We start from the raw sequence: 10,556 nt of genomic DNA, 5'->3' as shown, positions 1-10,556 counted from the left end.
ATTATCAGCACCAAAGTGTAGAGGAAAAACAGGTGTCAAAATGCTACAATACTGCACTGAAGCAACCAGAGGCAAGAACCTCAAAAATGAATGTTTACCAGACCTGACTGGAAGGCTGGATAAAAGATCTGTAAAGGATACCTAGCTAGGGGGCACTGGGATCTGGTAAAAAGCTGTAGCAACCAGGACATTTGGAAGGCAATATTTACATGCAACAAGGAGAGGGTGTGACAGCCAGTTTCTGCCCTGGGTGTACTCCCTCTTTGAAGGGGAGTTCTGGGGTCATCCACCAGCTGGGGGATCTCCAACAGCATGACCGTGATGATCTGGATCACTCTGCACAAGGCCTGGATCTCATGGTGATCCCTTGAGAGGGTGGAGTTGGGGGCATGATCCCTATTTTTGTAATGCCTTTCATTCAAAAGATCTCACACCACCCCTGTTGGGTACATAAATAAGATCATGACCGTTTTACAGATAAGGAAACTGAGGACCAGAAGGGTTAAAACTCATCACCAAAGGTCACAAAGGGCTTGATTCGTTTCCCATTAAAATCAATGGAAAGACCCCACTGACATAAATGAATGATGGGACAGGCCTAAAGTCACAGAGTGGCAAAGCCAGGAAAAGAACCCAAATCCCCTGCTCTATCCACATGTCATCTGGAAGCTGCATAAGACTTCTGTGTAACTGACATAAAGTCAATTCATGACTGTGACCCAGGTCCTCTTTATGCCAACTAGCAGAGCCCTATGGTTTCTCAAATAGAAGAGGCTCTAGAAGGTAAACAGTTACACCAACTATTTACGAATATCTGAAACCTGTCCTGAAAGAGGAGACGGGACCTTTTGGGTAAAGACCTTTTGAAAAGGTGAATTCTGCAGTTCAGCACTAGTTATTTCTTCATTCATACTACTCAAACAGTGCACAACACTCTGTTCATGTGATGACCTCTCGCAGTGTATCCCTGGCTTACCAATAAACAGAAGATACACTCACCGAGGTAACACAGTTGGCTTTTTGGAACAAGTCAGTCAATCAGACCCTTCACAACCCCCAGGATTTCTTTCCCATCACAGATGACAGAAAACATTGCCATTTTCTTTCTTTCCATTTTCTTTACTGTTTAATGCAGAGGTGTCAAATACATGGCCTGTTCTGCAGCTCAGATAGGTCACAGAGGGCCCAAATGGGAGGAGCTGAAGGGGGAGCTCAAGCTTGTTGGGGCGGAATCAGATAAACCTCTTTCTCCTTTTCCCACTCCCAGCCAGCCACTTTCACCTCCACAACATCTGGACTTGAGCAGGCTCTTTCCCAGCCTCTCTCTGACCCCACGCTCCTTGTTGCCCTCCTTCCCCACAGTGTAATAGGCTTGGGGGAGTGGCTGTTTCTCTCCCGCCTCATCAGTTCCTGCTTCTCCAAACATCCCTACCTCATAGCGTAGAGTTCCTTTTTCTCTCTCCCCCACCCTATCTGCTGCCACTGCTGAGACATGAGACTCCAGGCTCAGAGGAGCACCTGCTTCTCTACCCCTCCCCTTGGCTCCTGCTGCCTCCAGAGAATAGAACCCACGGGGCAAGTGCCCAAAGGGAATGGGTGAGATGAGAGAGAGAATTCACCGAAGTGGGAGGTGAGCACAGGGACTAGTGATCAGCAGAATGCACAGAAGGCTAAGTTAAAGAACAGAGGAAAGGAGATTGCATAAATGTATTTACTTAACAGATGCTAGTTGAAAGGGTAACTCAGCCCTTGCAGAATGAACTGACAGCCAAGTCTTATGGCTTCATAACCACAATATACTGAGTTACCAGATGTTGTTTGTCTTAGTTGGCATCTTTAAAGAAGCTTGACCTTCTTCAGATAGTGTTTCATAAAAGGGATGAGAAAGGCCAGGAATCTATTTGCATAAACAATTACACACCCACTCTTCTCGAGACCTGTTAGAAATGTAATGTGTATATTGCACGAGTTTAACACTTAGTACTCTAATTCTATGCACAACTAAAGCAAAATCAACACTACACACATACCTGTTCTTCATTAGACGCACTTCTCTCTTCCGTGCAGCTTCCTCTGCTGGCTGGGTGGGAAGTGCTGGGGAGGAGGCCATGACCACGCCAGGTGCAATGGTGCTGGTGGGTGCTGTGCGAATCTGGTAGGTCTGCACGTCTCCTGAGGCAGCTGAAAGGGAAGTATAGTGTTAGGTTACACAGCACTGTGAGAATCCACTGTTAAAATACTGTGTGAATAACACCTAGTCACCAATCTAAGCATAACCAGATAAAATGAGGTGATGACTCTAGGCTACAATACAGGAGGGATTAGCATTATCCGGGTTATCGGTAGTTCATTCCTAGTTTAGTATATTTATGGTTGCATCCATTCTTGCTGAAGAGGGCTTAGCTTGTGTCTGATAACTAGATTTATCTGCAGCTGCTGGTCCTACTGCACATTTATCTTCCACTGGATTTCTGACAGTTCTATTTTGTGAACAGGCTAAGCAACCATAAGTCTAGCAAGGTAAGCAGGAAATAGCTTTTAGGATCTTCCTAGGCAAACTGTACTTTTCAAGTGAACTCCAAATGACTAACTGCAGATGCGAACTGGTATCTGGGGGTTTTGTGCAGAAACGTAGGATGTGTATCCATGGCAGGCATGTGTGCAATTTAGACACTAACCTTTGAAACACAGCCCATAGCACAATGCTATTTCTTTATGATCAGCTTTTATTTACTTGGGAGTCTATTGCATTTTCACTATTACTTGAAGAAATGGCTTTTTAAAAAAATATACAAGACAGAAGATCAACAAGACATATTTTCCTCATACATATTATTAATCTTAATGCACTAATATTCATCAAGGCTTGAAAGTCTCTCGCTCGAATGACTTGAACAGAGTCAGAGCAAAATCAGAAGCATCCTTTTTTAACAATGTCTGTTTTGTAATGCCAGGAAGAGCATTAAAAATGAACAGTGATTTCTAACGGGAGAGGGCAGTTAATTACTAGTAAAGGAAAATTCCCCTACAGAAAGAAAAGATTTTGAACAGATCTCTGCCCAAAGAACAGGAAAACATTCCTAAAACTTTACTTCTAATTTATCATCATTGCAGATAACCACTTGACAGAAATTAGGAACTCTCAAGAAATTTGTGTCACAGGTTTTGGGGAACAGATAGCAAACATTCTCTTGAAAGAGCTGAAGGAAATAACGGTATGGACAAAGCAAAAGTTAACTAGCTTTCAGGAACCGAAATAGAAGCATTTTCTATATCCAAAAATATCTTAAGTTTGTTCCGAGTGAGAGAAAATGTGACATATAGTTTTGTCTTGAATTTATTTTATCTGTTTTAGAATTTGATCTGTGCCAAAACTGTTAATTGCTTTTTCTGACATATTTGAGGGAATTATTTTGGCAAGTTAAATTCCCCTGGGACTAAACATAAAATGATGGATTATGACGTTTCGTACCCTGTACAACAACTTGGTTACTCGGTACAAGAATCTGTTGTCCATCAGTGGTCTGAGCATATTGTAAAATGGTGGTGCCAGGCTGGGTTGCAGCTGCGTTCGTCATGGTCAACGTCTGGAGGCCCTGTACTCCATCTGTGCCATTGTTAGCCAGCTGTATTGCTCCTCCTTGGGTGATAGCAACTGAAAACAAGTACATTTGATACAATAGTTAAAAGATTAATTTATTCAATATCCTACATGGTTATTTACCATTTACAGCCCAGTTACAGAAGAACAGTTTGAAACATCTGAGTTAAATCCCTCGTATAACTACATACCTTAACATCAGATAGGTCACTATAACTGTATTTTAGAAGTGGTCATTCTTCAGCAATGACCTATCATTTCATTCAGTACCATAAGGTTGCCACCTTTCTGACAAACAAAAATATAGACCAAGTTTTGCCTCTCCTATCAATCACATCCCTGCGATGAACTATATCCCTCCCAATGTAGAGCCAAGAATTGTAGTATTTACTGAGTTGATGATTTTCTTGTTGGCTACCTGCTCTTTTCTCTTTTTTTCCTTCTGCTCCTTCCTCTAATTCCTCTCCTACACGCTTTTCTCTTCCACTTTCACCTTGCTGTGTCCATTTTGTTCTCCAGTGTCTTTTCCTGCTTGAATCTCCTTCTCCACTACCTCTCCATCCCCTTCCCATGCATTGTTTCCACACACACATATCCAGCCTCTCATTCCGTCTAATAATTTTGTTTCCTCTTCCCTTTCACTTCCTCAATCCAATAATTTCCATGCCAGTATTCAGGCTGCAGTGGGAGCACATCTTACACAGATCCCCTCATTCAGCGCCTCTAGAGTATTTCTCTGCTTTTCCACATCTATATCAGGATGTATCAGACAGAGCAGATATTGGCAGGAACAGTATTTGTACATCGATGGTAGAAGTGGAGTGTCAGCAACATCAATCTCTAAAAAAAATCAAGAGGCAGACTGGGGAACAGACCAGGGAGCAACTATAGCACAATGCTTTTAAAAGGACACTTATAAGAGGAATAAGTCATTTGATAGGTCTTCTCTTCCCCTTCTTGTACACTTAACAGGAGTTCATCTGTTTGTTTTAGCTGATGGAAAGTAGAACATGTACCATACTAACAGCAACCAACAGGGCTTGGGAATGTAAATTATACATTTTACACACCCACAGCTGGAATGTACTTAAAAGTCACAGACCCTAGTATATAGAGAGAGTCATGGAACAGGATTAATAAGGCTTCTGACATTGCATAAGGGTCAGATTAAACTAGTGTTATATTGGCTTCTTTTACCCCAGCCCAAACAGTCATGCAAGTAGAATTTAACAGTTCTCTTTCTTCCTGTCCAACTACCACAACCAATAATAAACGTAACTACATACTGTACTGCCCACTGCTGGTTTGGTAAATTGGAGTTGGCACTGTTACAGTGGTGATGGCAGGTGCTGATGTCTCCTCTTCGGACTTTTCTTCTTCAATCCTTGGCACTCCTGGGGCGTCTGAGGATAAGTCATTCAAAATTTTTCTGGCAAAGACAGTGTGTTGTAAAAATTTTAACAAAAAGTGAAAGTAAAATCAATTCTACTGGCTACTTGGTGCTGGGGAAAACTGAAAAGTGTAGCAAATAGGGAAATAAAATACATGGGATGGGAAGAAAAGTTAAAGCACACTTTAAAACAATTTTAGGTAACTGTTTTAAAAATGCCATCAGAAAAGGGTGCTGTGGAATCAATCTAGAATAGCCTGTGTGTTTCTGCATACTTGGATCTAGAACTCACATTTTCCCTTTTTCGTCAAAAACTTCTTTATCATTTATATACTTTTTACAAGTTTTCTGCTTTCAGTCACAGAAAGATGTGAAAAAAGAAAGCAAGAGCATTTAAAGCACCAAACCCCCTCATTGCCCCCACCCACACTCAGAGGAGTGTACCTGCTGCAGAGGCCACCAAGGCCTAAACTTCACCCAGGGACTTAAGTTTCAAAAACTTGGCAGAAATTATTGTGAAGTGCAACCAGCACATGACCTACCATCTGTTCAGGAGACAAAGCTGGGCATTTTAATGAAAGTCACACAATTAAATCCACAGATTAGGTAACTGTTCTGCTTGAGAAAGCTTTGGGACTTGCAATAGTAAAGGGGGGAAGGAGCAATTTGGGTTTAATTACTGAGTTGGCTTAATTATTTAAAGCCAAAATGGACAAAACATAACATACCTTAGAACCTCAGTGTTACGGCCACCAGACTTATGAACTGACTGGGCAACCTCACACCTCATTTGGAACCGGAGGTTTGCCATCAGGCAGCAGCAGAGACAATCAATCAATCAAATAAAGCAAATATAGCACAGTACTGTGTTAAACGTAAACTACTAAAAAAATTAAGAGAAAGCTTAAAAAGAGATTTGACAAGGTAAGGAAATTGTTTCTGTGCTTGTTTCATTTGAATTAAGATGGTTAAAAGCATTTTTCTTCTTCATAGTTAAATTTCAAAGCCGTATTAAGTCAATGTCAGTTGTAAAAGTTTGAAAGAACAACCATAACGTTCTGTTCAGAGTCACAAACGTTTCAGAGTTACGAACAACCTCCATTCCCGAGACGCTCGTAACTCTGAGGTTCTACTGTAATCATAAAGGCCATGGATCTCACTGACTATGTCTAGAACTGACTGGGATAGCTGCTCAACAAAACAGCTGCCCAAAATACTTGGGTCTACCACCTGCCCGCTGTGATGCGATCTGACTGATAACTCTCTCTACCAAGAATACGGAGGAGTGGCAAACTCTCTTTTATTGACTGCACGCTCCATCGTATGCAACTGCAAAAGGCTTCATTAGGCAGCAAGGCAAATTGGGATTTTCTTTTGTTTTTGTATGAAGCATCTATTAGTTCTGATGTGGTTTGCACCCCTAGTTCTCATCCAAAAACATTTGAAGAACCCAGGCCCAGACTACACTGAATTTTCCTGCCTGGCTTTGGTAGCCAAACCTATATTGCTGTATTCCAAGGAGGCTAGTCAATTACCAAACAATTTGAGACGAAGACAGAGATAGAAACAGGGCTTTGTTGTTGTTATTAATTAGACTTTGTTAGTACCTAGGAACCCCAATTGAGGATCAGCTCCCCATTTTGCTAGCCGCTGCACAGACAAGTAACAAAGACAACAGTCATCTCCCTGGAGAGCTTACAATGTAGGCATCAGACAGGTGATGAGACAGAAAAGATGAGACAGGTGGACAAAACAGACAAAACAGATGGGGGGTTGTGGGGATGAGGTAATAATAAAACTAAACAGCAGTTATCAGAAAAGCAGAAATTACAGCTCACCACTTTCCTAACCAATGCCGGATGGGCATGGTAGGTGCTGTGGCAGAGGTAAAGTGTTAAGAAGGAATTTCAAAGATGATAAGGTGGTGGCTTTACGAATTTAGATGGGGACTTTCTCACAGGCACATGAGGTGGCGTGGAAAAAGTGCAAGATATCTGAGGAAAAAATGGACAAGCAAGGTGAAGGTGTGGTCATCAAGGAGTTCGTTATGGCTCCCTGATTCTGTGGGCTGATCTCTACCAGCCCTGTCCCTGATGTAAATTACAGCAGCCTGGGTTATGCTAGTTGAGAACTGGCTGTACTCTGGTCCTTTCTGTCCCAACATGACCCTTCCGCTGGGGTGGGGAGGCTGGCTGGCATAGGAGCTTTATACCAGTTGAGTTGCCCCCTGCCTAAATGGCACATAGAAGCTGACTTGAGGGGAACAGAATCTGGCCCTAAGTGACTTCATCAAGGCTAGAGACGCAGTCAGTGTTAAATCTGAGATGAGAATGCATGAGTCCCTTGTTCTCAGTGCTCTGTCTTGTTCACTAAACTCTGTTGCCTCATTTCGTTCAACTGCCTTTTCCTTGTGGTCAGAGGTCATACTGGGTGCTCAACAGAGGAGAAAGCTCAGCTGCAGACAGCTGACTAGGAGGAAGTCTGTGGCAGATTTAACACCAGTAGCCCTGCCCTCCACAGCTACAAACATACCTGGGGCACTCACAAAATCTAGAAGCCTGCCGTCATGGCTTTAATGGACCCTCAAAGACCCTGAATGGCTATAGAAGGGGACATAGAATAACCTGTGCACGCTAGGAAAAATGAATAACAAGTTTTCAAGCCAGGTGACTGGCTTATATTTTCAAGCCAATTTTCAAAAAAAGGGCTAGAAATGTATAACTGGATTTTCAGAAGTACTGAGCACCCACAAATCACTTTGACATTGAGGGGAGCTGTGACTGCTTATTAAAACTGCATAGTTAGTACGTTTTAAAACAAAAAGTGAGATTTTCATTTTAAGGCTCCCCAAATCAGAGTTAGTGTGAAGTATGATTATGGGTCCCAAGGCCAATTCTGATCCAAATAAGTGATTCCAGTACTGTCTCCATATCTGCTACTGACATTGTCCCTGCACATTTTCTGAGGATGTGGGGCTCATTCTAGACCTTCACATGTCAAAGTAAGGATAAGTGTCAGTTTCAGCACACCAAAAAGCATTGCTGAATGGAATTACATATAATCAATTGCTCCACGGTACTGAATTTTAAAAAGTAATTCATTTACTCAAATACAGAAGAAAATTCAACCCTGCCAGAATGAGCTGTTCTTTGTAACGTTCATGGGCATTTACTAAAGGAAGGAAGACATGAATGTCTGATTTAAAGAAAAATACCAGTTGTTCTGCTGCATAAGTGCTTACATGGAAGTTACAGATGCCGAAGGCTAGCTCTAACTCACACCCACGGCGTTCCTGATTTCGAGCATTTTGAAGAGAATAATACATGTAAACTAGCTTGACTAGGCCACTTCTCTCTCTGCTGGGCACCTACAGCCTGTTTGGTTATTAACTAGTTTTCCCCAAGAAGCATGGCAAATTCTGAAATACCACCTACAGCAGTTTTAATGAGCCACACAATGTCATGTTTCCATTGAAAGTCTCAGGTGAAGGAAAGAATTAAATCTGACTGTTGCTAGTGTTTCAACATTAACAACAAACAGAAAGGTTGATTTTACAGAGACTACAGAATATACAGCAGCAACCTGCCTGCACATTTCAGTGGCGCTCCAAGAATTAAATATCCATTTAAGCGACTTCTAAGGCTCCTCTCACAGTTGTATCTAAATGCTACACATAAAGACTTATTTAGCATTCAGCTTATTCTCAATTGATTTTCTTTCCTATCTCTCCATAACGGCAGATATTTTTCTCTTCCTCCTTATCTTATTCTGCTTATCTCCTGGCATCCCATCAGAAATTGGTCATGGAAATGTGTCACTGAAGGAATATTTTAATAAAAAAGTAGATCTCACATTAACTACAGAAACACACTATTTGTCTACCCATTTGCTGAATAAATGCATCAAGCAAAATGCTTCAGCTTTTAACATCCATACCTATAGGAGGGTCGTCTGGAAAGGATCTCTCTGCGTTTCTGAGAGTCTGTGACACTGTCCACTGACTCCTGTGAATCTTCACTTTCTGCAATAGTGGAGATCTGTAAATAAGAACAGAATAAATTTACCACTGTAAGCAAGTTTAACAAGCTACTTCTACAGTAATAAATCTACCACTAAAAGCAAGTTTTCACAGTATGCGAAAGACATTCCCAATACAAGTACTATACAGGACTTTGACCTAGAAAATCAGAAGTAATAGCTGATCACTTGTTACTGGATACATAGATGCCCAAACTCAACCATCTAGCTTCAGAAATGTATTTAACAATTAAGTCACTCAAATGAGAGAATATATAATGGGCAAATTATTATAAATAATGGTTCCACCCACTTTTTTCTTTCCATAACTCCTTCTTTCTATCCTGCTTCCATCCAGTCCAAAGAACCAAAGCAAGGTAGGCAGTCAGGTCTGGAGACACAGTAACTAGAAGCAACGTGGGATTGAAAGCAGAAGGGTCTGGAGACAAAGGGAATGAGGAGTGCAGTTGTGACAGAACCAATTATAAAACTCTACAAGGATATGGAGGTCCTGCAGGAGCCTTTCCTGGTTTTATGCTGTATACTTGGTGCTTAAGGCCTCCTTGGTGCCATGCTAACAGGTTATACAACCATAGCAGACTGTGAAGTACTGGACTGTAAATATCACCATTCCAAACACATTTTTGCATTTCATCCTCTGTTCTGAATTCCAACATGATTTCATCATCAGTCTCTTACCTTGAATCACTAGAGCCAGAAACAAGTGCCACATACCATCTGAAAATTGTGCATCTCCAGATTTTAACAGGATAAAACACTAAACTCTAACTCCAGTGGTCTGAGGTAGGTAGAGGCTGACGAAAGTACAGAACTGAAGCAATGCAAGGAAATAACCAAGATCATTATCAGAATGATCCAATTTTAAAGCATGAGTTTCACCTAATGTTTTTTAAAATCAATACTGGTTTAAATACCTCTATAAAAAAAAATCTCAATAGTTAGCCTTTAACTTAGTTTAGTTCTCATCTCTGTGGGTTCCCAATGCCCCAAAAATGATTTACAATCCTTATCTTATGTGGTCAGTAACAGCCTAAATAGTTCCTGCTTCCATATTCAGCAACACTGGATTTAAAAGGTAATTTAAAATGTTGCTCAGAGAAGGAACCACAGTAGAGATTAAGACTAAAGCTTTCTGGACTACTGAAGCCTTTCTCCACGTCTTTAATAAGTTTTGAGATTGGCTTTTCATCCTGTGCATTATGAACGGTCTTTCTTTGTTTATACAGCATCAAGCAATTATTAAGGTTTTATAAAGTTAACATTCAAAACGAAAATATTAAAATCACTTATTACAACCTGCCAGAGGTAGAAATACACATGCAAATCAGTACAGATGTTTTCCAAGAAGCAAAAACTTTGATTCCTGAACATCAGCCACATTAATAATTCGGCACTCTCTAAAATTCTTGTTGTTGTTCATTTAAGATACAGAAATAAGACATCTTACAAGTCACTAAACAGACATAAAAAGGGTCTAGTAATGGTTAACCTTGCAGCAGGTAAAAGCCGGATATAGAAATAGTATCA

General features: G+C 41.0%; 1 protein-coding gene across 1 annotated transcript in view; it reads right to left on the bottom strand.

Moving 5' to 3' along the window:
* CREB1 (cAMP responsive element binding protein 1) overlaps positions 1–10,556 on the bottom strand; it is a 45,862-nt gene that overhangs the window by 8,340 nt on the left and 26,966 nt on the right. Inside the window, exons 4-7 of the mRNA XM_084643888.1 lie at positions 8,928–9,028; positions 4,888–5,030; positions 3,473–3,655; positions 2,031–2,181 (exon numbers count right to left, since the gene is read on the bottom strand). Of these exons, the coding sequence (XP_084500014.1) occupies positions 2,031–2,181; positions 3,473–3,655; positions 4,888–5,030; positions 8,928–9,028 (578 nt within the window). The remainder of the gene's footprint in view (positions 1–2,030; positions 2,182–3,472; positions 3,656–4,887; positions 5,031–8,927; positions 9,029–10,556) is intronic.

This window comes from Lepidochelys olivacea (assembly GCF_965140295.1).
Source record: "Lepidochelys olivacea isolate rLepOli2 genome assembly, chromosome: 11".
Taxonomy (NCBI): domain Eukaryota; kingdom Metazoa; phylum Chordata; order Testudines; family Cheloniidae; genus Lepidochelys; species Lepidochelys olivacea.
This window is presented reverse-complemented; position numbering and strand designations above follow the sequence as displayed.